This window comes from Stegostoma tigrinum, chromosome 11 (genome assembly GCF_030684315.1).
Source record: "Stegostoma tigrinum isolate sSteTig4 chromosome 11, sSteTig4.hap1, whole genome shotgun sequence".
Taxonomy (NCBI): Eukaryota; Metazoa; Chordata; class Chondrichthyes; order Orectolobiformes; family Stegostomatidae; genus Stegostoma; species Stegostoma tigrinum.
In genome coordinates, this window is record NC_081364.1 from 52,782,156 (window position 1) to 52,808,807 (window position 26,652).

General features: G+C 41.2%; 1 protein-coding gene across 3 annotated transcripts in view; it reads left to right on the top strand.

Moving 5' to 3' along the window:
* The first annotated feature begins 18,129 nt into the window (after positions 1-18,129).
* The window catches only part of LOC125460381 (uncharacterized), a 40,671-nt gene continuing 32,148 nt past the window's right edge, over positions 18,130-26,652 (top strand). The window contains exons 1-3 of one of the 3 annotated variants that reach the window (XM_048547819.2): positions 18,130-18,332; positions 21,817-21,963; positions 23,023-23,495. In XM_048547819.2, coding sequence (XP_048403776.1) covers positions 23,210-23,495 — 286 coding nt within the window. In that variant the 5' untranslated portion in view covers positions 18,130-18,332; positions 21,817-21,963; positions 23,023-23,209. Of the gene's footprint in view, positions 18,333-19,485; positions 19,577-21,816; positions 21,964-23,022; positions 23,496-26,652 lie in introns of those variants that run through there. The other 2 variants (XM_048547818.2, XM_048547820.1) reach the window with 2 other exon arrangements.

The following is a 26,652-nucleotide window of genomic DNA, read 5'->3' on the forward strand; positions in this document are numbered from 1 at the left end:
CTCAGATCTCAATCCCTTGTTTTGTTTAAAGGATACTGTGCACGGCGACAAGCTTTCGCTCATTACATTGTAGTTAGCGAAACATAAAGTTGGAGAAGCGAGTCGCTGTTGACATTTGGCGACTGAAACACAGGATAGAATGGAGGGGGTGGAGTGGAAGCAGCCCCTGCCTCTTTAGGTGATGGTAATGTAATTATTGCCTGTTCTGTGGAAGCCCTAGGGCCGAGGGCCCCATTCTCAGCGTGCGCTGTACGGGATTTGGCAGCTCGTGAAGAACCGCTTGAACGGCGGGATCGCGAGTGAGGGGCACTTCATGCAAAGCAGCGGGGGGGGGGGGGGGGGGGGGAGAGACGGCAGCATGCAGCCAGCTCAGTTAGTACAATCCAGGAATATAAAGCAGTGGTGCTTGGAAGTGGCTTGGCATGGTTGCAGTTACAAAGTTCAATTGAAGTCCAAAAGGCGATAATTAATGTTTAATATTTAATTGTAATAAACCACCAGCGATATTATAAAAACGATCTTACTAAAGTTAGCATTGAAATTGATCTCTACCGATTTGAATGTGGAAACACTTTCAATGCCTAGTTTTAAACACACCGAAAAAATTTATAACGCTTTAGACAGGCTTCTTATTTAAAGACCAATTCATAACGGCATGTAAATTACCTGAATTTTTTTTAAATTCTTGAAGATATGGAAAGTAGTGTTTTCAACATTGAAGTCTTAAACAATGCGTCCATGTATTCAGTATGGCATCGTTTTTTAAAAAAAGAATACCTTGAGTCAAAACCATGAGTTTGAGAAATCATTGTTGCGACACATTAGTTTTTAGATCATTTTATCTAATCTGAAGTTACGACTTTAAATGTTAGCAGAATACAATAATTGCGCAGTGCAACATTTGTAGTTGCAATCAGTAACTTGTTTGTCTGCGAGAAGCAATATTAAGCCCTCTAACTGTCTTAAGTATAGATCATGCATACAAGTATCATGTGTGATTGTCTTGGGAACATTATGTCATTGGCGTGTCTGGTTTTACTAAAGCGAGTTTCCTTTCTGACGCCGGTCAAGTTAGCTAGCCTGAAAAAGAGGATGTTACATTCTTCGAAATCGTTTCGTTTGAGCTTATTTTAAATGCTATGTATTTGCTGAACAACAAAGCTACCCTAAAGAATGTTTACTTTGTAAAATACTCACAAAAGAAAACCTTTAAATCATATTTCGGATTCAATTGGGTTTATCACATATAACATAAGCAAATGAGTTTAATTTTATACATGTGTGAACGATTTTTTTTTACATTCAGGTATGAAATATAATTTTACGGCGAAGGTTCTCCTGTCTATGCAGTCAAGCGATTTCACTATACCCTGGTAAAAGTTTGAGAACCTGGTTCGGTTGTCCTTGCTGTCTGCAAGTCCACATCACGCATTCGTCGTGCCATTAAAACAACCCTCCAAAGTCAATTGAAGTTAATACATTGAAAGTTATTATATCCGGTACGTTCCTTGGTACAGTCAGATTCGCACAAATGTCGATAGGGGTTGATACATGGAGAAAGTGTGGAAAATTCTGGGTTGTTCGGTTTTCCAAAATAAATCCACTGCAAGTTGATTATACCTTAGCGACAGAAATCAGCCTTGGAGAGTTTACAGTGGTTTCAACAGAACTTCCCAAATTCAAGCATAACATGGGTATCATAATTTTGCCAAAAATTGCATAATAGTGCTCATATTTATACTTGAAAAATAATTTATTTCACTGCAAAATCTATTTGCATTTCATATTGATTGTTTAATTACTTACCAGTTTTCTTCAAGCTTTTTTTACGATAAGGAGGAACAAAATATTCTTTGTAACCATGAGGGATTTAACATAGGATTAACGAAGAGTATTAAGCATTACTAACCAGAACAGATGTGAACATTTGTATGCTCAGATAAGCAATGTTATATTTCACAAGGATATGCTCATTGTGGGAGAGATTGAAAATTATTTTTGTCCATCAGAATCCCGTGTTATTGCTTAGACAAGAATTGGTTGAATCCAATGCAAATTTTGCGTTGAGAGAAAATGGAAATTGGTTTCAGTCATTGGAATTTTACAATTGGTTAGCAACTACCTTTAAATTGGGTATGAACCATCTGCAATGAATTAATTAAATATTCTGATGAAGTTCCTGATATAAGTGAATTGTTATAAAGTAAGTATTAAAAATGATTTTGCTTTCTTAGCCAATTAAGTTATAAGCAGCTTTTTAGTAGACAAATTTTTATAATTAATATATTGATAAATTAATACCATTGATTTCACACATACGTCTATAATAAATAAAGAATAAAGAGTACATAACATGACTGATTTTTATTCAATTCCTGTGTGAAAATTTCAGACTGAGAAACACTGTTATATTTGTGGGTTTATAACATTCCTGTGGAGGAATACTTAGAGAAATAACATCATATTTGCACTAATGCATCATCATAACCACAAAACATTACAAGCCAGTATAAACTGATCCGTGTGTGTGAGTTCCAAGACTACAAAAATATTCACTAAGATATTTTTACTTTGAAATCATACTAAAAATATGAATATATTGAATTGTGGGAACAAGATGATACAATGGGCAGGATTGCAATCTATTCAGGTCTGGATGATAGTATATTTTGAGCCTGGACCATTAGTATAAAATTGTCAATGAAGGTACTGGCACTAATTTGATTCAAATTCACAGCTTTTATTCAATATTAACAGGATGGCTTAAGTGAGAAATGATTAAATTCAGACTGGTGTAGTAGGGATTTGACACAGTTGCCAGGAAATTTGTCGGCAGGGCAAATGAAAATCTTTGCGTGTTAAGATCTTCCAATCATTGTGAGTTGGAGGACACGTTAATTTGTAAAATAGGAACCTTACACTAAATGTATGGCCTTGTTGCTAAAGTGGAATGATATGCAACTTATTACGTCTGTATTAGGTCAGCAGGGACAATTGCTCTGACCCATTTAGATAAATCCAATGTTTATTGCTTTTGTGCCATCCTTAGAATCATATAATGTCAGTCTGGCTGTTATAATTTTTTTAAAATTGGCTCATTATCGTAATTAAAATTTAGTTAACTTTATTTATCTCTGTTTTATCATAAAACTATATTTGTGTTGCATCTGAATTTTTAGGTTAAGTACAATAGAACACAGAACAGTAAAGCAAAAGAACAGGCTCTTCAACCCAACATGTCTGTGCCAACCACGCTGCAATTCTAAACGAATCCATGCTGCCTGCACATGATTCAATCCTTCCATTACCAGCCTGTTCACATGTCCATCTAGATGTCTCTTAAATGTGCTGTCATACCTACTCCTCCTAACTCCCCGGGCAGCACATTGCAGGCATTTACTATTCTGTGTAGAAGACTTGCCTCACAAATCTTTGAACGTTCCTCTGCTCACTTTAAGCCTTTAAGCTGCCTAGTTTTTGGCATTTCCACCCTGGGAAAAAAAGACCCCAACTATCCATCTTATCTATGCCTCTCATAACTTTATATACTTCTATAAGGTTGTCCCACAGCCTCTGACACTCTAGAGAAAACAATCCAAGTTTATCCAATTTCTCCTTCTAGCTAATACACTCCAATCCAGGCAACATCCTGGTAAATCTCTTTTGCACTCTCTCCAAAATCTCCACATCCTTCCTATAGTGCAGCAACCAGAACTGCGCGCAATACTCAAAGCTGTGACATGACTTGCCAACTTTTGTACTCAATGACCTGACCAATGAAGGCAAGCATGCCACAAGCCTTCTATACCACCTTATCTACTTGTGTCACCATTTTTGGGGAACTATGGAATTGCACCCCAAGATCCCCCTAAATATCAGTGTTCCTAAGGGTCCTGCCATTTACTACATACTGCATTGACCTTGCATTTGACCTCTCAAAACGCATGAACTCATACTTGTCCAGATTAAATTCCACCTGGCATCTCTCTGCCCGACTTTCTAACTGCTCTATGTCCTGCTGTCTCCATTGACAACCTTCCTCACTTTTTGCAACTCCACCAATTTTTATATCATCTGCAAACTTAGTAATCAAAACACTGTTTTTCATCCAAATTATTTATATGTATAACAAACAATGGAGGTCCTTGGACTGATTCTTGTGGAACACCACTGGTCATAGACCTTCAGTCAGAAAAAGCCTCCACAACTACCCTCTGTCTTCTATGACCAAAGCAATTTTGTGTCAAACTTAACAACTCATCAGGCATCCCATGAGATTTAGTCTTCTGAACCAGCCTACCATGAGAGGCCTGGTCAAATACTTTAGTAAAGACCATGGAGATAACATCTACTGCTCTACTCCCATCGATCAAATTTATGAGACAAGATCTGTCCCCCAGAAAACCATGATGACCATCCGTAATAAGTCAATTCTTTACCAAATATGAGTAAATCTTGTTCCTAAGAATCCTCTTCAATAATTTCCCTACCACTGATGTAAGGCTCACCTGTCTATAATTTCTGAGATCATCCCAGTTGCCCTTCTTAAACAAAGGAACAACATTGGCTATTCTCCAGACTTCTGGGACCTCACCTGTTTCTAAAGAGGAAACAAGGATCTCTGTCAAGGTCTGAGCAATTTCCTCCCTTGGCTCCCTCAGCATCCTGGAACAGGTTCCATCAGGCCCTGGGGACATATAGAGTCATAGAGCTGTGCAGCATAGAAACTTTGGTAACTTGCCCATGCTGTCTAGATATCCTAAATTAATCTAGTCCCATTTGCCAGCATTTGGCCCCTATCTAGCTAAACCTTTCCTTTTCATATACCCATCCTGATGCCTTTTAGATGTTGTAGCTGTACCAGCCTCCACCACTTCCTCTGGCAGCTTATTCCATACATGCACTACCCACTGTGTGAAAAAGATCCCCCTCTGGTTATTTTTAAGTCTTTCCTCTCTCTCACCTGAAACCCATGCTCTCTAATTTTGGACTACTCCACTCCAGGGAAAATACCTTGGCTAATCACACTATCCAGCCCTTCATGATATTATAGACTTCTGTAAGGTCACCCCTCAGTCTTTGATGCACCAGGAAAAATAGTCTGTTCACCCTCTCCCTGTAGATCAAACCATCCAATCCTGGCAACATCCTTGTGAATATTTTCTGCATACACTCAAGTTTAACAACCTCCTTCCTACAGAAGGGCAACCTGAACTGTATACAGTACTCCAAAAGTGGCCTCACCAATGTCCTGCACAGCCCTTACATGGTGTCCCAACTCTCATACTCAAATGTTCTGACCACTGAAGACAAGCATGCCAAACACTCCTTCACCGCCCTTTCTACCTGCAAGTCCACTTTTAAGGAACAATGCACCTGTGCCACTAATTCTCTTTGTTTGGCACCACTTCCCAGGACCTTAGCTTTAAGTGTGTAAGTCCTGCCTCTATTTGCCTTTCAAAAATGTAGCACCTAAATTAAACTCCATCTGCCACACCTTGGCCCATTGGCCCATCTGATCAAAGTCCTGTTGTATTCTGAGGTAACCATCTTTGCTGTCCTTTACACCTCCAATTTTGGTGTCATCTGCAAACTTCCTAATCATACCTCCTATGTTCACATCCAAATCATTTATATAAATGACAAAAGCAAGCGGACCCAACACCGATTCTTGTGGCACACTGGTGGTCACAGGCCTCCCGTCTGAATAGCAAACCTCCACCACTATCCTCTGTCTTCTACCTTCAAGCCAGTTCTGTATCCAAGTTTTTTTCTATTCATTTTGTGTGATGTGGGCATCGCTGACTGGCCAGCATTTCTTGCTCATCCCGAGTGGCTGGTTGTCCCTGTATTCCATATAATCCAACCTTGCCAACCAGTCTACCATGTAGAATCTTATTGAACACCTTACTGAAGTCCGTGTAGATCACATATCTAACGATGTTTTTTGAGACACCCAATACCTCCCACTTCTTAATATCGACATGCCCTGCAATATCAACATACCTCCCCTAGTCTTACCATCATCCATGTCCTTCTCCTTGGTGAATACCGATGCAAAGCACTCATTAAGGTCCTCACCCACTTCTTCTAGCTTCATGCATACAATCTGTCCTTTGTCCTTGAGTGGATCTGGCTAACCTCTCGCTCCTAATACATATATATAAAATGCCTTGGGATATTACTTAATCCCACTTTCCAAGGGCATTTCATGGTTCATTTTTGCCCTTCTAATACTGTGTTAAAATTCTTTCTTGATTCCTTTATATTTGAAACACTACATATGTTTCCTTTTTCTTTTGACTACCTTTCTAAATCTCTTGACATCCGGGATTTTTAAATCTTGCCATCCTTACTTTTCATCCTCACAGGAACATGCTGACCCTGAACTCAGATCATCTGGCCTTTAAAAGATTCCCATATGTCAGATGAGGATTTACCCTCAAACGGCAGCACTTAGTTTAATTTCTCCAGTTCCTGTCTAATACTTTTATAATTCACCTTCCCCCAATTTAGCATCTTCATCTAAGGAAAGTCTCATCCATAACTATGTTAAAATTTATGGAAATTATGATCACTGTTCAAAATGCACCCCCGCTGAAACTTTGATCACCTGACCAGCCTCACTCCCCAATACAAGATCTAGTATGGTCTCTTCCCTAGCTGCACTACCTATATATTGTTTCAAGCAGCATAACAATATATTACAAGTAATTACCGTTTTTGAATGATATATTATGAAACAATATGGTGTAACTAAGGCATTAAATTCATTCAAGCTGTATATTATGTGTTTAAATGTGCTCATCAACATGCTACAGAATGGAGTTCTTATCATTTCATACATCCAGAATTATGATCCAGGATGTCCATGTCTAGTATGACGCAGTCAGATATGTAATAAAGTTTTCCTCACATTGTCCAAGCAATGTGTTCAGCTCCAAATTCACATTAATACCCTAAATGCATGTGTGTGACATTTTATTTCTGTTTGATGTTAGCAATACTATGATCACTTCAGGTAAAATTGGTAGTTTTGTTTTGTAGCCACAAAGCTGAAAAGAGAAATAAATTGACCGTCTAAGTAAATGATATGCTCTTTAGACATCCCATTATTTCAGCACATTACATGGAAAGAAGTTTGATCCTTCATATTACACTATGTTTGGATTCCAAGCATGCAAATAGCATTCATATTAACTAATCAGAAATGTGACAAACAAATTGATTTTTCATTTTACTGTTTTATTGGGAATATTTCCATTTTGAATCGACATACCCTTTCCTGAACACAGCTGCAACATCTGCTCTCCAGGCGGTTTCAGTGGGTGGGAGCAGATCAGCAGCTGAAAGTGATTACTGTCCAGAGGGCAAATCGTCCTGAGAGGGTGACATCACGCAGCAATTGGCAACAAGGCTTTTATTCCCTGACATTCTTCACTTTTTTGTTTTTTGCTAAAGGTTAAGTCATGATGGCCGACACCTTAAAATTTTAAAATGTTGATTCACTATGACTAGATGCGCAATGACTACTTACTGATTCATTTCAATATTCAATTTCTTCTCGTTTAGGTAATGCCATTTCACATTTTGGATAAAACACATGCACATTTTTGTTTACAATTAATTTTATTATTTCAGTCTGCTTGTTATAAGACTTGATGTCAGGATTATTGGAATCCGCAACAATAGTCCCAAATAAAAACACACCCTGCATGATTAGCTTGTATGAGTAGTAAGGCAATGTCTCTAAATCCCCATTACTCTCAATAGGTTGCTAATCAGAGTAAGGCTGAAATCCATTTACTTTGCACTAAGTTGATATTCATTCTAATGTGAAAGATTACCTTTGTGATGTTGAGACATGCTGTGGTAGTGCTACTCTCTTGTAGATACTTTGAACTGCCTTGGCACAGTGTGAGTACCATAGTCCTTTTGTTGTGACTATTTAAAAAGTCATGGAGATATATGTTACTAGCTTTCAGATATCAACATCTTTAAAATTTAAGAGCATTGGAGCCTGGCTATTCCACAAGTCATCATAAGTGTGAAGTACGATCAAATTAATTTCCGCAATGGTTCATGTCTGAATGTGACCACCATCACAGATAAAATAAACACACTATGAGTTCATTCTCACCGATGAACAAGAAATAAACCCATCTCAAACCTGTCCCTTCACATGTGGCAAAGCAGATTATTCATTATCAATAAAAACTGAAGCTATATCCTATTTAACTTACATACATTCATTCATTCACACATAGGATGTCCAGCACAATTGAGACAACTATTTTTAGGAATATCATGGGTGAAAAGTATAAGCAAAAAAGAACAAAATCTTTCAATCAAAGTTCAACCAAAAAGATTTGCTGACAGATTTTGTTTGGATCTGGTGATGATACCACCTTTTACAGACTGTGGCAAGCCTCAATTTGGTTGCCAGTCATTTAGACCTACATAATGGCACATTTTAGATGTTTTCATTCATAAAGTTTTCATGTGTTGTTTCTCTTCCACTGTCAGAGAGAGTGAATTATTTCATTGCTATGTCTGCCTCTTTGTAGGATACAGGGAACAGTCCTTTTTCTGCTGTAACACCAGCATCATCCCTCACCTCTTCCAATGCTACACTGATGACTGTATCAGCTGCCTCATGCTCCCATGAAAAGCTTTAACAGTTCGTCAACTTTCCTAACACCTTATGCCCCAACCTCAAGTTCACCTGGACCATCTCTGATACCTCCCTTCACTTCCTGCACCTCTCTGTTTCATCTCCGGTAACCGCCTCAACATTGACATCTATTTCAAACCCATTGACTCCCATAGCTGCCTGGATTACACCTCCTCTCACCCACCCTCCTGCAAGAATGCAATCCCTTATTCTCAACTCCTCCACTTCTGTTGCGTCTGCTCCTAGGATGTAGCGTTCCACTCCTGGTCATCCCAGGTGTCCTCCTATTTCAAGGACTACAACTTCCCCGCTCTGGTGATCAAAAATTCCCTCAGCTGCCTACTTGCATTTCCAGTACTTCTGCCCTCAAACCCTCCCCCCCAAAAAAAATACAACTCACCCCAAGTCCTCACATAGCACCCCACCAACCTCTGCATCCAGCGTATTTCTCCACCACTTCCGCCAATACAATCTGACCCCACACCCAAAGAGATATTCCCCTCCCCACCCCTATCTGCCCTTCATAGGGACTGCTCTGTACGTGACTCCCTCATCTGCTTTACAGTCCCCACTAACTCCACCACACTTGGCAACTTTTCCTGCAACTGCAAGAAATACTACACCTGTTGCTACACCTCCCCACTTACCTCCATCCAAGGTCCAAAACAAACTTTCCATATCCATTGTGGTTCACCTATACATCCTCCAACGTGGTCTACTGTATCCGTTGCTCCTGATGTGGCCTCGTCTACATTGGTGAGGCTAAGTGCATTTTGAGGAGCATCTGCGCTTTGTACACAACAAACAACAACAGCTTTTGGTCACCTAGCATTTTAACACCCCCTACCACTTCTGGGTGACGTGTCCATCCTGGACCTTCTCCAGTGCCACAATAACACCACATGCAAACTGGAGGGGCAGCACCTCATATTCTGCCTCAGGAGCCTACAGCCCAATGGCCTGAACATAGAATTAAGAACTCACCAGTTTTACAATCTTCCCACCCCTGGTCTCATCCCACGTCCAATCCTCCCTCAAATGGACCTTCTGGACCTGACACAACCTGTCCATCTTCTTCCCCAACTATCCGCCCCACTCTTCCTACTGACTAATCCCCACTACCCCGTACCTGCATCCACCTATCACCACCCCACCTACCTTTCCCCAGCCCCACCCATCCTCCCTCTACTTATTTCCCAGCTCCCTTTCCTCTCCCCATTTCCGAAGAAGGGTCCCGATCCGAAATGTTGACTTTCCTGCTCCACTGATGCTGCCCGACCTGCTGTGTTCCTCCAGCTCCACACTGTGTTCACTCATTTGCTGCAATCTTTTGTGAGGTTTGTGTCACAACTGATCTCTCTCCTCTGAGTTCATTGATGAGCTGCCAGTTACAACCCATTAAAATCATTGTGAGGCTGTTACTTTTTATTCAAAGATATCTTGTGCCAGGGTGCCTTACAGAAATATTGAAATCCAGCTTCTTAGGAGCAGATCTTTGTGTAACCAAAATATTACCACACAGTTCCATTTTCCTTCAAGTAATTTATAAAAAATGGGTTCATTGTCTGTAATAAAGCAATCCAAACATCAATTTTTTTCCAGTTTATTTTTCCAAATAAAATATCTATAGTTCATAATACTGTGGAGAAAGGGAAAACCATTCACATACTCACACAGCAGCAGAACAACAATATTAGTGGTGAGTGAACGCCCATCCACTGGCCATGTGGATGGTCAATAGGACCTGGTGCTGGCCTGACCTTTCAATGCAACAGCAGGCCCACTTAAAATGCAATGCATGTGCGATGGCCTACACAGGCTCAAAGTACCTTTTTTTTTGCTGTGAACAGGGCTCCTGCAGTTTTGAACAATTATTAATTTGTAGTCCACACATTCGGGCTCCAAGGGAGAACCTTTCCTTCCCTACTCTCAGCAGGGCTGGGAGCAGTAGATTGATTCTCAATGGTCTACAAGAGCAGATAAGACCCCTGACAGCACAGATTTGGAACTGCCGCAGAAATCAGTTCAGTCGTCCTTAGCCACTTGATTATCAGTCACTTCAGCATTAATCAGGCCTGGCTTGGACCAGTGAATTTCATTGGCCAGCTGCCCAAAACCCATCCCCATTGGCTGATTCACTCTTATGTTTCCTAAAGCAGCCAAATAGTTGCAATATGAGCCATTAATTTAACAGTGGCAATTTGTCTTTATTCAACTGCAAGAATATTGTGTCACTGGCAAGGCTAGCATTTACTTCCCATCCCGTATTGCTTCAGAAACGTATGTGCCATCTTCTTAAATCAGTGCAGACCATCTTGTGCAGGTACAATCAGGTTTAGCGAGGCAGTTATCAAACTGGGACACAGCAATGGTGAAGGGACGGTGACGCTGTTCCAAGCTGAGAAGGTGTGTGACATGGAGCACAACGCGCAAGTGGTGTTATTTCTATTGCCATTGTCCTTCAAGAAGGGAAAGTTTATAGGTTTGGGAAGTGCCACTGAAGAAGATTTGGCAAGTTGGCCAGGAACAGGCTGATCAATACTTTTAATGTACAGTGGACTGGGAGAAAAGAGAATACGTTATCAGACCCAATTGATATAAGGACCTACTATTGAACTCAGCATGCAGGCCCATGCCATGTCTTAGGGTCATCTGTACTGCCATGAAATAGTAGGTCATTTGCTCACTGTTTTCAGTATTTCACTGTCCTGTGGATAGCAAGAAGGGGGTTTTCCTTTCCTCAATCACTGAGCTATGGCCACTGTATTTACTGCAGTGATACATCAGTAACTCAGGATTCCTCACACCTTCCTCCAAATCCTCTTGTTCTGACCCTTCCAAGAGACCCCACAGCCTGAGCTCTTTATTTCCTGGAACTCGGTGCAGTCCCAGCAGTAAACACTGCTCCTGGTGGCACAGCCGGCACCATAGATCTATTGGCCAATCAGCTACCTGCCATGTTTCAGAAATGGAGGAAGGGATGGGGGTCAGCTAGAAAATCTACCTCCGGCCAATGGAATGCTGTCAGGGAGTTGGGGTGACAGCAAGACAGAAGTGAGACTGGTGAACCCATGAGCCCTAGTGGGAAGTGGATACAGTAGCAGAGATAGAACGCTTATGAGATTTCACAGAGAAGATGGTGGCATTTACGCTGGCACAGTAGTGAAAGTCTTTCTGCAATGCTGGGTATTCCTTCATAGGCTGAGACGACACTGACCAGAGTAGATTGGCATGGTTTGGTGTTGTGGCCTTGACTGCTGCTCCTGGGGAGGGGAAAGGGATTTCCCATTATCTGCATCATTCCACCCACCAGGTCTCTGGCTCCAAAGTAGGGCACAAATTTTAATGTGGCTGCTACGTCCAGGGCAAATGTCAGGAACCATAAACCAGTGCCATACTGGTTCAATGTGGATTATCCTGCCAGTGGTGAGATCATCCAAATACAGCGATTGGTAGAATGGGGCTAGAATCAGAAGAGAAGAGCTCCGTAGGGGTGCGGTAGGTAGTTAACATGCAGGTTCACTAAGATATGGTTAGAGAAACCACGAGACTTCATGAAGAGAAGCTCAACAAAACTGACATAGCTAAAGATGCGTAAGATTCAGTTGACAGCGTAAGTTTTCACACGGAGATTAATGCCCAGCTCTATCTCACCACCATCTCTCTTGCTCCCTCCATTGTCTCTGTAACATCAGAGTGGCATTAGTGTTGTATTCTACATGGAAATTAATATTAATGACCTTAGAATCAACCTATCTGGTCTACACCTCAAACGTTACTCTCTGGTGTTGCAAAGTTGTGTATAGTACTTGTGAATTGCAAGGCATTAAGTCAGAATTTATTTGCAAAAAATGATAGGGGGAAGAGGGCATAGTCCCTTTAAGAGATATATGCTTTTCTAAGCTTGGAGATTTATACGAAAATGTGTCTGTAAGCAGCTGAATAGGTAGAGCCAGTTCTGAAATTGAAACATGTATCAATTGGCTGTGTGATTGGAAACCTTCGGCTTGTTTTGATGTTTTGGCAACAAGCTTAAAAATCAGCCAATTAATTTAAACCAAGCACTTAGAGACTGAAAACCTCCGCTCGGTTCGCAATAAACAACTGCACCTCCCAGTCGCAAACCATTTCCACTCCCCCTCCCATTCTTTAGATGACATGTCCATCATGGGCCTCCTGCAGTGCCACAATGATGCCATCCGAAGGTTGCAGGAACAGCAACTCATATTCCGCTTGGGAACCCTGCAGCCCAATGGTATCAATGTGGACTTCACCAGCTTCAAAATCTCCCCTTCCCCCACCACATCCCAAAACCAGCCCAGTTCGTCCCCTCCCCCCAGTGCACCACGCAACCAGCCCAGCTCTTCCCCTCCACCCACTGCATCCCAAAACCAGTCCAACCTGTCTCTGCCTCCCTAACCTGTTCTTCTTCTCACCCATCCCTTCCTCCCACCCCAAGCCACACCTCCATCTCCTACCTACTAACCTCATCCCACCTCCTTGACCTGTCCGTCTTCCCTGGACTGACCTATCCTCTCCCTTCCTCCCCACCTATACTCTCCTCTCCACCTATCTTCTTTTCTCTCCATCTTCGGTCCGCCTCCCCCTCTCTCCCTATTTATTCCAGAACCCTCACCCCATTCCCCTTTCTGATGAAGGGTCTAGGCCCGAAACGTCAGCTTTTGTGCTCCTGAGATGCTGCTGGGCCTGCTGTGTTCATCAAGCCTCACATTTTATTATCTTGAATTTCAATCTGATGGTTTTGACAACCTCGGACCAATCCATTACAAGAAAATTGACAAGTCATTGGGGGATTTATATCAAGAGGGTTTTGAAAATTGGTGTGAGAGTGAACTGCCATCTGAAGTGCAAATATCTGGCTCTCACAGAAATCACCACCTATTCATAAAGGTACCATAGCACTCCTAGCTAAGTACTGAAGACTTCACAGAGAAAGCATTCCTGACAGAAGGATCAATGGAGAAGGCAAAGAACATTTTGGAAGACTTAACCTGGCAGTACCCTTGAGAGTCTAATTTTTAATTTAGTTTTCTTATTACTTGGGTTTATAAATGTGAGACTTTTGTTTATTGGAACAGCATACTAGTAGAATGTTATAGAATCATAGAATTACCTAGTGTGGAAACAGGCCCTTCGGCCCAACAAGTCCACACCGACCCGCAAAGCCTCCCACCCTGACCCACACCCCTATAACCCACCTAATCTACACATCCCTGAATACTATGGGCAATTTAGCTTGGCCAATCTATTTTGTTCAGTTAGTGAATTGCTGGTAGTTAAGGGGGAATCGTTTGATTTGTTAGCAGTTTTGTTAATTTGTTTACTGTTAGGGTTAAATAAATAAGTTGTTACTTGTTGCTTATGGAGTGAATATCAGGATTTGCTTTCATTTAACCACTTCTTAACAGTTTATGTGAGGTAAACTTCTCTGGGTGCTTCAGGTTTAATTATTAGAAGGGGAACTCTACTTCTACCGTAACAGACTGGGGCCTTATGTTTCAAATTTAATTGGTAGAGTTTTGACCTCCCCTTCCTAACACTGGCTACTGACTTAAATTGTGTCTGGCAACTCTTTTGATGCTGAATTGGATTGTTCACCACCTTGTGAGACATTTCACCCTGGGATGACCTTTCAAATATGTCATCACTTAACACCAGCCTTTTCCACCTCAATAACATTGTCCAACTTCATCTCTACCTTAGTTCCCGTGCTGATAAAATCCTTTTATTTTCTGACATCTAGGTTGGATTATTCCAAAATATTCCTGACCAGGCTTTCACTTAAAATAAAACAAAACTGTGGATTCTGGTGATTTGGAGGAAACAAAAACAGATTGCTGGAGAAACTCAGTATATCTGGCAGCATCTGTGGATAGATAACAGTTAACATTTTGAGTCTGGTGGACATTTCTTCAGAACTCCAGCAATTTATGTTTTTGATTCTTCCACATTCTACATTGACTTGAGGTCATCCAAAGGTCTGCTGCCCAATCCTTACTTGCACTCAATCCCAATCACCCATCACCCTTGTCTTCTCCTAATATACAGAGCTTCCCATTTAAGCAACACCTCAAATTTAAAAATGTTAGCTATGTTATGAACTGCTTCTGTGGCCTTACTCTCTTCATTCTCTGCAGTTATATCCAGCCCGCAAGCCTTAGATGAGTTTCTTTAATGCCTGAGTTTTACAAATGCTTTTGTGGCGAAAGCATAAAAAAACTTTTGAAAGAAACATAAAGCTAAATAGTGTTAACATCTGAGTATGCAATGAGATGAGAGATGACAGTTATCCCTACAGTTCTCCCACATCGACTGTCTATTTTGCTGACTGACTGTAATGTTAACTGTAATTCATTATAGGGCCTTTTTGCTGTAGATGATTAAAATAGACTGTTTACAAACACAACTAAAGTCAAATTATGATATTTGATTGGAACGATGGTAGCTTTCAACATGTAATCATCTAGCTTAGAAATATATGACTGGACCTCATATAACTGTAGACATCACTCTGATCATTATTGCTAATGCTCTTAACTTGCTTGTTAAGTGGTAATTAAGATGGAATGAGAAATTACTTAATTCACTCCCAGGTTTTGTGTTAATTTCTTCCTTTTTAAAGGTGACATAAAAGTACAGGATTGGAGGGCTGTTGTGGTGTAGTAGTAACGTCCCGACATTTGAGCGTGGAGACTGCGCTATGGGGGTATGTAATAACATCTCTGATTTTCTTGGATTTGTAGGTGGATTGGCCGAGCTTTGATTTTATACTACCTTATTTGGACTTTCCATCAAAGTCTGCCTGAACTATGTACTTCCAAATGCAACATCAGAAGTTCATGGCTGGGATATTTTGAGTTATTTAAGGTCATATCTTTTAGAAAATACTACCTGATACAATGTAAAAACATAAGTCACCTTTTTGAAGCTTGGTAAGTAACAATACAAAAGTAAACAATTCTTAACAAGGAAATGATTGCAGACTACTGTCAGTACCTTGAGCCAGATCTTCAGCCACAGATGGCAGCTATATGATATTCTCATTCAAAGTAACAGTAATCAGTGCACTCAACATCAATGCTGCTGAGTGCCAGGTATTAATAAAAGACATAACACAGACCAATCAAAGAACATAGATAATAAAATGTGAGGCTGGATGAACACAGCAGGCCAAGCAGCATCTCAGGAGCACAAAAGCTGTGTTCATCCAGCCTCACATTTTATTATCTTGGAATTCTCCAGCATCTGCAGTTCCCATTATCTCCAATCAAAGAACATCTCACCAATTTATCAATCAGGTACCAGATAAAGGACTGACAACTCCAGTTGGACATATTCCCAGAGCACAATTTCTAACAACAACAGGTCATAGTGACCTGATTTAAAGAATGAAGACATTACGTAGCTGACAATAGCAGCATATCCTGCTGCAGTGCATAGCGGAGCTTAGAGATGCCTTAATTTCTTCTTGCTGAAATGCCCCCTAATTCACCCAGTAAACTCTCTCTCCAGTATTTATGTGTTCCAAAGGGGAGAGGTATCTGCTGAAACCCACGCTCCTTAAAGCTGGCTCATTTTCTTTTTCTCCTTGTGCAAAAAATACCCCACAAATTTTAGGAGATGAATTTTCTTATGGCAAATTTATATTAAAAAACTTCCAAGCACAGTTGTTGCCAAGAAACTGTGACTTGCCTTAATTCTATGTGGAAATTAAATGACAACAGTATGAAAATCCTTGGTAAATATTATTGCTTGAGATATAGAACATAGAACATAGAACAGTACAGCACAGAACAGTTTAGCAGAGAGAAGCATAAATTCTGAAAAGAGGTATTCACAGAAATAAAATTTTGTAAATTGAAATATGAAATGTTTTGATGGAAAAGCAGACCATAGATTGTTTTGTTCTGTGCATGCAGTCAAATACAAGGATGTTTGCTGTTGTATCATGAGATCTGCACATACTGACAGCTCAAAAATCATGAAGCAGGGTGTCTTCACTTCACTGGCATAAGGTCACTACAACTATAAAGGGAAAGTAAGGTTAAACAAGGAAGTCATGGTATTTACACAGAGTTAAGCAATTGGTTTACGTCTGGTTGAGGAAATCCGTTGCCTGTCTGAGTCTTCTCCCTATGCGATCTCCTTTCTCTCAGGACAACTTTCCTCAATGGGCTCATTCTCCTGCATCAGCTGCCCTGCCTGTTCCCGTTCATCACCATTGCCACCCACAGCTAGATGTACCATTCAAATTTTCCCTGTTTGAAACTTGCCACTCTGGCAACTACACATAGCACCAGGACTGTTTGCTAAGCAGTTGCATGATCAGCATGTTCAGTTCTACCATATTGGCTAGAATATTTGTGCTTGCATTAATGACAGTATTATCTTCTTCTCCTTCATCAATTTGGATAAGCGGTAGGTGTTGGAGTGATATCCAACATTAGCTCAAGAACACCTTCTTAGCCTCTCATCTGAGCTCATATCTTCCAAAGGATCCAGGCTCTGTCACAGATCACCCATGTTAGGGTTTAGATCAGTTAAGTCTCCGATCGTCTGAATAGTAGTGATTGTTGCTTCAGTTCTGGTTTCCCGGAACCCCATCTGTGAGCCACTTTGCAGAGCGGGAGTCGACCTCCTCAATCTGGATGCACCTCCTGGATTCGCAACACACAGATCACTCCTGGTTTCCCCACAGTCATCCAACTCCACTTCACTTGAGCCAGTGCACTGAAACATCAGGTTTCTGGGCATCTCTGAGAGAGCTGCTTGATTCCACATTATCCACTAGACTCGCAACTTCAAGCAGCCTCCCGCCCACCCCCAGCCCTGTGATCCATTTGCTGAGGCTGTGGTCCAGCTATTGACTCAACAACATGACCATCTGTGACCAGCCACTTGAAAACTCTGTGGAACTCAGAGTTCTACACATAGTGTCATACAGCCATACAGCAACGAAAGAGACCCTTCAGTGCAATGCATCCATGCCGACCAAGTTTCCCAAACTAAACTGGTCCCATGTGCCTGTGTTCGGCTCATATCCCTCTCAACCTTTCCTATTAACGTGCTTGTCCAAATGTCTTTTATAAGTTGTAAGTGAATCTGCACCTACCTCTTCCTCTGGCAGTCCATTTCACGTACCAACAGGTCTCTGTATGAAAAAGTTGCCTTCAAGTTCCTTTCAAACCTGCCACCCACCTCCTTCTCATCCAACACCTCCCAATATTCCAATTTCGGAGAAACTGATTGGAAGCTCATGGAGGTTCACAGTTTATTCCACGCACGGTGCCCCCGTGCTAAGTGAATATAGCAGGCCAATCTTCTGGAGAAACTGGCGTGCACGTACCGGAAAGAAGGGAGTTGCAATCATTATATTTACATTTAGTTACGGTCTCACGGACTGCCGAGTGGCCACAGCAGAAGACTCTCTCTGATTTGGAACTACCTCCAAGGTTTGCACGGTTACCGCTGTGAGCTGGTCAGCGCTCCTCCCAGGCCCTGGGGACGGACTGGCAGAAGCTCAGCCCCTGGGGTCTGGCTCCAGTCCTATCCCCGATCGACTGGGGAAAGGACCAGATGGTAAAGGAGCTCGGCTTCCTCCCCGCTTCTGCTCTCAGACTCTCATTTAAAACCAGCGGTAAGTATGGCTGTTTGCTTTTGATCGGATTTCAGCCTGTGTGTATTGTACCGAGTCTCTGGAACTGTCATTATACCGGGAGACAGTCGACCCTAAATAGGAGGAAGTCTTTCTAGTTGAACCTCCTATTGCAGGGACATGGCCTCCTGTCCACTTGGACATTTGAGGGTTTGGAATGTCTTAAGATTCAAACACCTTGTTCCAGTGCAAGAATGCAAGTGGACACATCGTTAGAGATGCAAAACAAAACCAGTTTTCTGTTTTAGCACGGCAAGCGGGCTGATGTGAAGTTTTCATCACTCTTTGCAAATGAATTTCGTGGGAAGATGTGGGATTTTAAAAACATCCAGTAGTAAGAAATGAAAATATTTTCTGTTATTAAAGAACACTGCCTACGCTATTTTACCAGCTGATCCTGTTGGTGACATTGCATCCGGAACGGTTGAACAAATTTACAGCTAATTACAAAATAAAATTCTCCCAGCTCAGTGCTATGCATTGTTCTTTCTGGTAATGAACATAGTGGATCAGAAACAAATATTAGCAGAATTGAGCTGGCAACTCCATGGTTTTGGTTTTAATGGAGTCTGGGGCATTCTCTGTCAGAAAATGTAGGTTTTTAACACTGTGTTGCATTTTGAGCGATCTTTTGTTTTGCTTATAAATATTTCCAGTACAATTGAGAGCAGAACCGATTCAAATTAACTGAAAACTGTTGCACTGCAAATCCGAGACTGTTGTTTTGTTTTTCTTTTTTCTTGTTATAACATTGTAACGTTTGATGTCTTGTTATTAGTGTGCATTATCAGTCTAGCTGCTTTTGTAGTCTTATATGGGCTGATCTGATGAATGGTAAACAGCTGAATAACAATCTAACTTTCTTCAGACTAAACAGCTGGATTGTAACAATTTCAAAGAGAGTTGTGACAATTATAATAATTATAGCTGACTAAAATTGGAGTCAGAAGCAGCATAGTTAAAATCATAAAACTGACTGATGTGGGAAATTGAGGAATCTCTGTGTTTATATTCTGCAATTAATCTAATTGCTTTGTTTATCCAAAACAGCAAAAGATTGGCATGGACAGGAAACATTGCTTACCTGAAATGCCCTGAGTCCAATTTAAGATTGTTTTGGCAGTTGGGAACTGCAGTGTGAACGATATATCAGAATTGGGGTTGTTTCAACTCAAAGGTATAATTTCAGGAAAATCACAAGCCAGAAAAGGAGATGTACACATCAGGTAAATTGCAGACTTTAAAGAAGCTGACTGAAAAGTAAACCAATCTAATTAGACATTCTTCACGAGAAAGCTGGGTGGGGGCGTGGGCGGTGGTAGGAACAACTAGGATTAGAGATACAGAAGACAATTTCCTCCATGTAGTGATAACGATGGCATGTAAAATATGGGAAATGTCAGCCAACTGACTATAAACTTTTGTAATGTAGTTTTTGCTCTCAAAAATATTTTTTAACTCTTTAGAAGAATTATATTCTTCAGTTTTTTTAAGTGCAAACCAACCCCATAAACCTTTACTGATATTGTGAAAACATGTGTAACGTGGCAGGACATTTGTTGCAAGAATGTCAGAATATATCACATATTTATATTGCTCAATGACATCCAGTGTCTAATTGAGGAATCTGGCATGAGAAATGGAGGGACCTGCCTTTTCCTCGCACCAGTCCCATTCTGTACCTCAGCCAGCAAAACCCTCACGAAATCCACTCGCCTCTGATCTGATTCCCTTGCTGATCATAGGCCTATGGTGGGTTCTTTACTGTCAGCTACCACAGCTTCTCCAACTGGTATTGATGGCAACGAGGAGCTGTCAACCTCCAACTGGCAATTTCTGCCCCTGGGGAGCTTGATTCTGGGAAATCCCTGCCAAACACCATGTAAATGTCTGCTGGCAGTTAATATAGCAGACCTTCCTCGAAGGAGGTAGCATGGGACTCTTACTGGCTTTGCTGCCTTTCGGTCAGCAGTGCAAAATTCCATCCATTTTGAGGGAAGTTTTTGAAGCGTCATAACAGTACATTTTTAATTAAAGTCATGTCAAATCTTGTATTTACTTGTACAAGTACTATACTGTTGCCTTTCATTTAGCATTCAGTGTGAAATATTTGTTTTCAATCTGCTTTTAAAAATAATGTCATTTTGCTGCAAGTTTGGTCCGAGGGACGCGCCAGGAGAGGCACCTCATATTTTCTGCTGCCAGATGATAATGCCAATATTAGGAAATGTAGCCCATTGAAGGATGGCTTTCCAACACCATAGTATTTTGTCCATATTGAAATGGGCTGCTACATGTTGTGAGACCTCTGGATGAAACCTGGCAGCCTGTCAACCTTTGCCCACCTGACTTTTTCAATCCATACGTAGGTTAAAATCTCTCATGATTATTATCGCTTCTTTCCAACAAGCTGTCATCAATTCTCCCTTTATAGTCTACTGTCCTGTGTGGTTACTGTAAGGGAGCCTGGACACCATTCCTTCATGGATCAGAGGTAATGGGAACTGCAGATGCTGGAGAATCCAAGATCCAGCTTCACACTTTATTATCTGCCATTCCTTCATGTGACTTGTTGCCTTTATCAATCCTCATCTTGACCCAAACTCTCTCTACATCTTGGTTTCCTGAACTTAGGACAACCCTCTCTACTCTGCTATTAACATCATAATTTAACAGAGCCAGTCCTCCACCTTTTTCTAGTTTCCCGTAATTCCTAAATGTCCTGTAGCCTTTAAATTTCAGGTCCCATTCGATGCAATCCTGAAGCTACATCTCTGTAACAGCCACCACTTACTCAGCAAAGAATTGAAATATCATGGATTTTACAACATAAGTGGGGTTTACACAGTCTACATCAGAGTTTTTTTTTCTCCGAGGTTTGGAAGCATGAAAAGATTGGAGAAAATATTAATTGGACTGTTGTAGTTTGAGGTTAAGTAGATTGTAAAACATTCTGCATTGATTTAACATTTTGGATGGAAAAAATATCCATGATCGTTCTACAATTCCACTTTACAGCTGGCATTAAATTAGTTCAGTTAGTTCATCTATTTTTGGCTGTATTGTTCTATTCATTATTACATTAAAAGAAAGTTCATTATACCACTTAAAAGAAAGCCTTTTCCACACCTCAGGTTAAACTATTTTAATATTCTTTTGTGTAACACAGATTTATATCAAAACACATTGGAGTTACTGGATGATTGAGAACAGGTATTGATGTTGGCACTTCTTAAGCTGCAGTAATGGGCCAGGTTTGCTGTAACAATGACGTTAAAAGTGTCTATCATTAGTTGGATTTGTTCATTTAGGTTGTAAATGTCTTGCATCCTAAAATTGCAATTTATTTGCAACTTACTCTCAAGATGTGGGAAGTGTGAAGGAATCCAGGAATCTGGGACTTGAATAAATAGGATGACCAACTATGATATAGTGGATTGATCTATATATTTCCTTAACTAATCAGACATAAGAATAGTGAAATTGGAACCAGGAATGTGAAGGAAGTATAAGTAAGCGTGATTGAAGTCATACCAATTCAGGTACACGATGGAAAATACAAAGCAAAAGAAAAATTGAATACGAACATGACAAGAAAAGGACAGAATGAAAAGTAAGAACAAAGTTGGCATTTAAAGTCGTGCATTTTTCAAATCTCCAATGTTTACATTTAAAAGAATGAGATGGCTTGATGGTATTTAATGGAGGTAATGGCAGTCTAACTTGCTACCCAGGGAGCCATCACCTCTCTGAGAGACTTATTAGATGTCACCAGATAGCGATGAGTCTTCCATGAAATCAAGAAAGCTGGGCATAGAGTCCCACCTGCCAAAAGCTGCTGGACAATCATGGTGTTGTTTTATCACAGCATCCCAGGTTACAGTCTATCAGGATGGGATTGTGGGCTGGGCTGCTGTGGGTGGGAGGGAATCAACAACGAAGGCAGAGCTGCGGCTCTCTTTAGGTTCTCCCTTGCTGAACCTGAATCCCTTGATTGGACAGTGGGTCCTTTAAATGACAAACACTCCCAGAGCTTGTGCAAACAACTCTCCCTAGTGGGAGCCCACATGTTGCTGGGATCAGATTTGGGTGGTGTGCTGACAGCCTGAAGTGTGCTTTATTGCCTGATTCAGGACTTCATTCGGCTGCTCGGTGAGGAGGTTGTCCTTGGGCCTCCGCACCATGGAGCTACTGGCTCATTAAGGACACAGGAAAGTGATGGGGTTTGCCCCAATCCCCAACCACCACCACTTTCCGACCTGATTCAATGTGGAAAGAGGGCATTACATTCTGCTGTACGTTTCTAATCGCTAATTTTCAATACCAGGTAGGTTGCTGGGTCATAATCAGCACTAATACATCGTCAAAAAGGTACGTAGGCTGAACTGGATGATACCCAACTGCTTGTAGCAGCTTTAGTGCATATTTACCAAGCCAAAACATCATTCTCATGCTGTTCAAAGCATTAAGTGAGTCAGTTAACAGTGGTATGACAAATCTCAAACAATGACTGTTGGGCTTCTGTAATTACCCTCACATCTGCCAAGATCTGATTTGCTGTATGTTTGCACAGATATAAAAGTGAATGTTAGTACCCTCAAGTGTGATTTTGACTGTAAATGAGAGGATTTTGTGTAAATTTTAAATGTTCCTTTTTGCATCTTTCTTACAGGTCTATTTCAGTTGCTTGAAGTAACTTGAAGGGTCATCTATTTTGATAGAGGAAATAATGTCGACAAGCTTCAAAGGACCATAAAAATAACCTTTAACAAAGGACAGTTTTTAAAGAATTCTTTTTAAATTTTCAGAGCTCAATTTAAAAACAGCATTATTTTTCATGGTTTACATTTCCTCCCACCATGTTTGTCACTAGCCTGCAGTTCCCCAGCGCAGTTTGCCCAGGCAACAGTAATGGAGAGGAGGCAAATACAGTACACCAGCCATCAACCATTTTTGGGCGATCTAGAACTGAGAAAGCAGTGAGGAGGGCACAGAGGAGAAGCAACATGTCAGCTGTAGATCTCAGACGAGAAGAGATGGCTGATAAGCTCAAGTACCCACTCGTCCTTCTGGCTCCTGTTATCTTGATTCTTATGTTACTTCTTATTCTATTTGGTATTTACATCCTGAAACCGTTTCACAAGGGTAAGACTGCCATTGTTCCTTTCAATTTTAAAGATTAAATTCTGATACAGTAGAAATTTTTAAAAAAAATATCTTCTGGATGATACAGTGGGTTGAATTTCCAACTGGTAATAGTACTGGGGTTGGATACATATTTCATTTTCTTCTGATAACAACTTGCACTTCTGTTAGAGATAGTTAAGAATTGCCGATGCTGGAGTCAGAGATAACACAGTGTGGAGCTGGATGAACACAGCAGGCCAGGCAGCATCAGAGGAGCAGGAAAGCTGACGTTTCAGTTCGGGACCCCTCTGTAACATATTTGGCATTAGAAAATATCTGAAGATGCTTCACAGACGTATAAGGAAAGATTCGTACAGAATCAATAATAAATATTAGGAGGAGAGTAAAGGCTTGATCAAATTGTGCCACGGTGGCTCCGTGGTTAGCGCTGCTGCCTCACAGCACCAGGGACTCAGCTTTGATCACACTCTCGGGTGACTGTCTGTACGGAGTTTGCACTTTCTCCCCATGTCTGCGTGGGTTTTCTCCGGTACGCCGGTTTCCTCCCATAGTCCAAAGATGTGTAGCTGGGTGGATTGGCCATGCTAAATTGAACGTAGTGTTCAGGGGTGTGTACATTAGGGGGATGGGTCTGGGTGGGATGCTGCAAGAGTCAGTGTGGACTTGTTGGGCTGAAAGGCCAGTTTCCACACTGTAGGGATTCTATGATCCAAAAAACTAAGAGGGAGATTTTGCTCAAATACCTTGGAGTCAGAAATACTATTACTTCTGTAGGTGGAAGCATCAGAAGCCAGTGCTCCAGGTTTTGGAAGTGGAGCTAATGAGGTGCATCTGCAAGACTGAGAACTACATAGCTAGCATACTTAGGGAGATGGACACACTGCAGGTTAAGTGAGTACAGCCAGAGAGGGAATGGATTCCTGTCAGGCATTCAAGAAAGCCTAGTGCACGAGTTCCCTGATTGCATCTCGCTCATTAACTGCTTTTCCATTTTGGATACCATAGCAGAGGAGTGCTGACACAGCCAAGTCTCTGGCACCATGACTGGCTTAGCTGCACAGGTGGGGAAGAAGAAGAGTCTGAGAGCAATAGTGGCAGGAGGTTCCATAGCTGCAGGAACAGAATGGTTTGTTGTCTCCTTGGTGCTTTAGGTAACAATGCCACTGACCAGCTTAGGACATTCTTATGTGAGAGGGTAAACAGCCTGAAGTCAGTTATCCACATTGACACCAATTAGTCTTGAACGCACTGATAGAGTCCGGAAAGAGTTTGCAAAGGAGTGAATCACAGGCAGTAATTTCAGGTTTACACTTCACATGTGAGTAAATAGAGAAACAGGATGATGGAACAAATGGATACATGGCAGGACGGATGGTGCAGGAAGGAGGGCATCAGATTTCTGAGGTATTGTGACTGGTTCTGTACAAGGAGGACTGGTTACAATACACCATCTCAGGACTAATATCATCAGAGGGGTAGTTGCTAGTGCTGCTGGGAAATTAGCTTGGCGGCATGCTGAGGGTGGGGAGGAAAGGTTGGAATCTGAGAGGGAATTCAAATAGGAGAAACTCAAAGCTGGTAATGATAGGAAAAGTGAGCAATGTTGGAAAGCAGTGGAAGCAAAGACCAGCATCAAATAACGTCAAAATGAGGAACATTTTTAAAATGATGTGGTGATCAAGTGAAATACTTCCAAGTTTGCTCATGTCCCAAAATCAAGTGGAAATGCAAGTTGTGAGAAGGTTGCAATGAGGCTTCAACAGAATTTAGATAGACTAAGTGAATGGGCAAGGACATGGAGTGCAACATGCAATTTTCATTTCCTTCCCAAATAATATATTTGGCATTGGGAATGTTTAACAGAAGTTCATTGCATTGATTTTTGGATGGTGGGATTATCTTTAGAGGAATGATTGAGGAACCCAGGTCTGTATTCTCTGGAATTTAGAAGAATGAGAGGTGATCTCATTGAAATGTACAACATTCTGACATGATTCAGCAGGTAGATGCAGAAAACATGTTTTTCCTGGTTTTACATGGTCCCAGATCAAAAGTTTGGCCACTTAAGACAATAATGACAAAGAATTTCTTCACTCAGAGCTTGTTAAATCTTTGAATGTCTTCACACCAGAATGCTGTGGATTCATTGAGTATGTTCAAACCTGAAACCAAGAGATTTCTGAATATGTACAAGAAAAAGTTTTGATTCAGTATGTGGATGTACCTAGTTGAGAAGGTGCAAAACTTGACCTACTCTTGAGAAATAAAGCAGGGCAAGTGGCTGAGGTGTCAGTGGGGAGCACTTTGAGGCCAGTGACCATAATTCTATTAGTTTTAAAATAGTGATGGAAAAGAATAGACTGGATGTAAAAGTTGAAGTTCTAAATTGGAGGAAGGCCAATTTTGATAGTATTAGGCAAGAACTTCCAAAAGTTGATTGGGGGTGGATGTTTCCAGGAAAAGGGATGGCTGGAAAATGGGAAGTTTTCAAGCTTGAGATGATAATAATCTAGAGGCAGAATGTTCCTATTAGGGTGAAGGGCAAGATGGATAGGTTTAGGGAATGCTGGATGCCTAGAGAAATTGAGGTTTCGGTCAAAAGTAAGACGGAAACATATGACGGGTATAGACAGCAGAGATTGAGTGAATCTCGAGAAGACAATAAGAGCAGTATGAGTATACTTAAGAGTGAAATCAGGAGGGCAAAAAGGGGAGCTGAGAGAGCTTTGGCAAATGTGGCTAAGGAGAATCCAGAGTGATTCTACAAATACATTAAGGACAAAAGGGTAACTAGGGAGAGAATAGGGCCCCTTGAAGATCAGTAGAATCACCTATGTGTGGAACCACAGGAGATGGGAGAGATACTAAATGAGTAGTTTGCATCAGTGTATACGATGGAGAAGAATATGGAAGATAGAGAAGATGGGGAAATAAATAACAACATCTTGAGAAATGTCTGTACTACAGAGGAGCAAGTGCTGGATGTCTTAAAGATGGATAAATCCCTGGGACCTGATCAGGTGTACCCTAGAACTCTGTGGGAAGCGAGGGTAATGATTGCTGGGCCCCTTGTTGAGATATTTGAATTGTCAATAGCCACAAGTGAGGGGCCAGAAGACTGGAGGTTGGCTAACATGGTGCCACTACTTAAGAA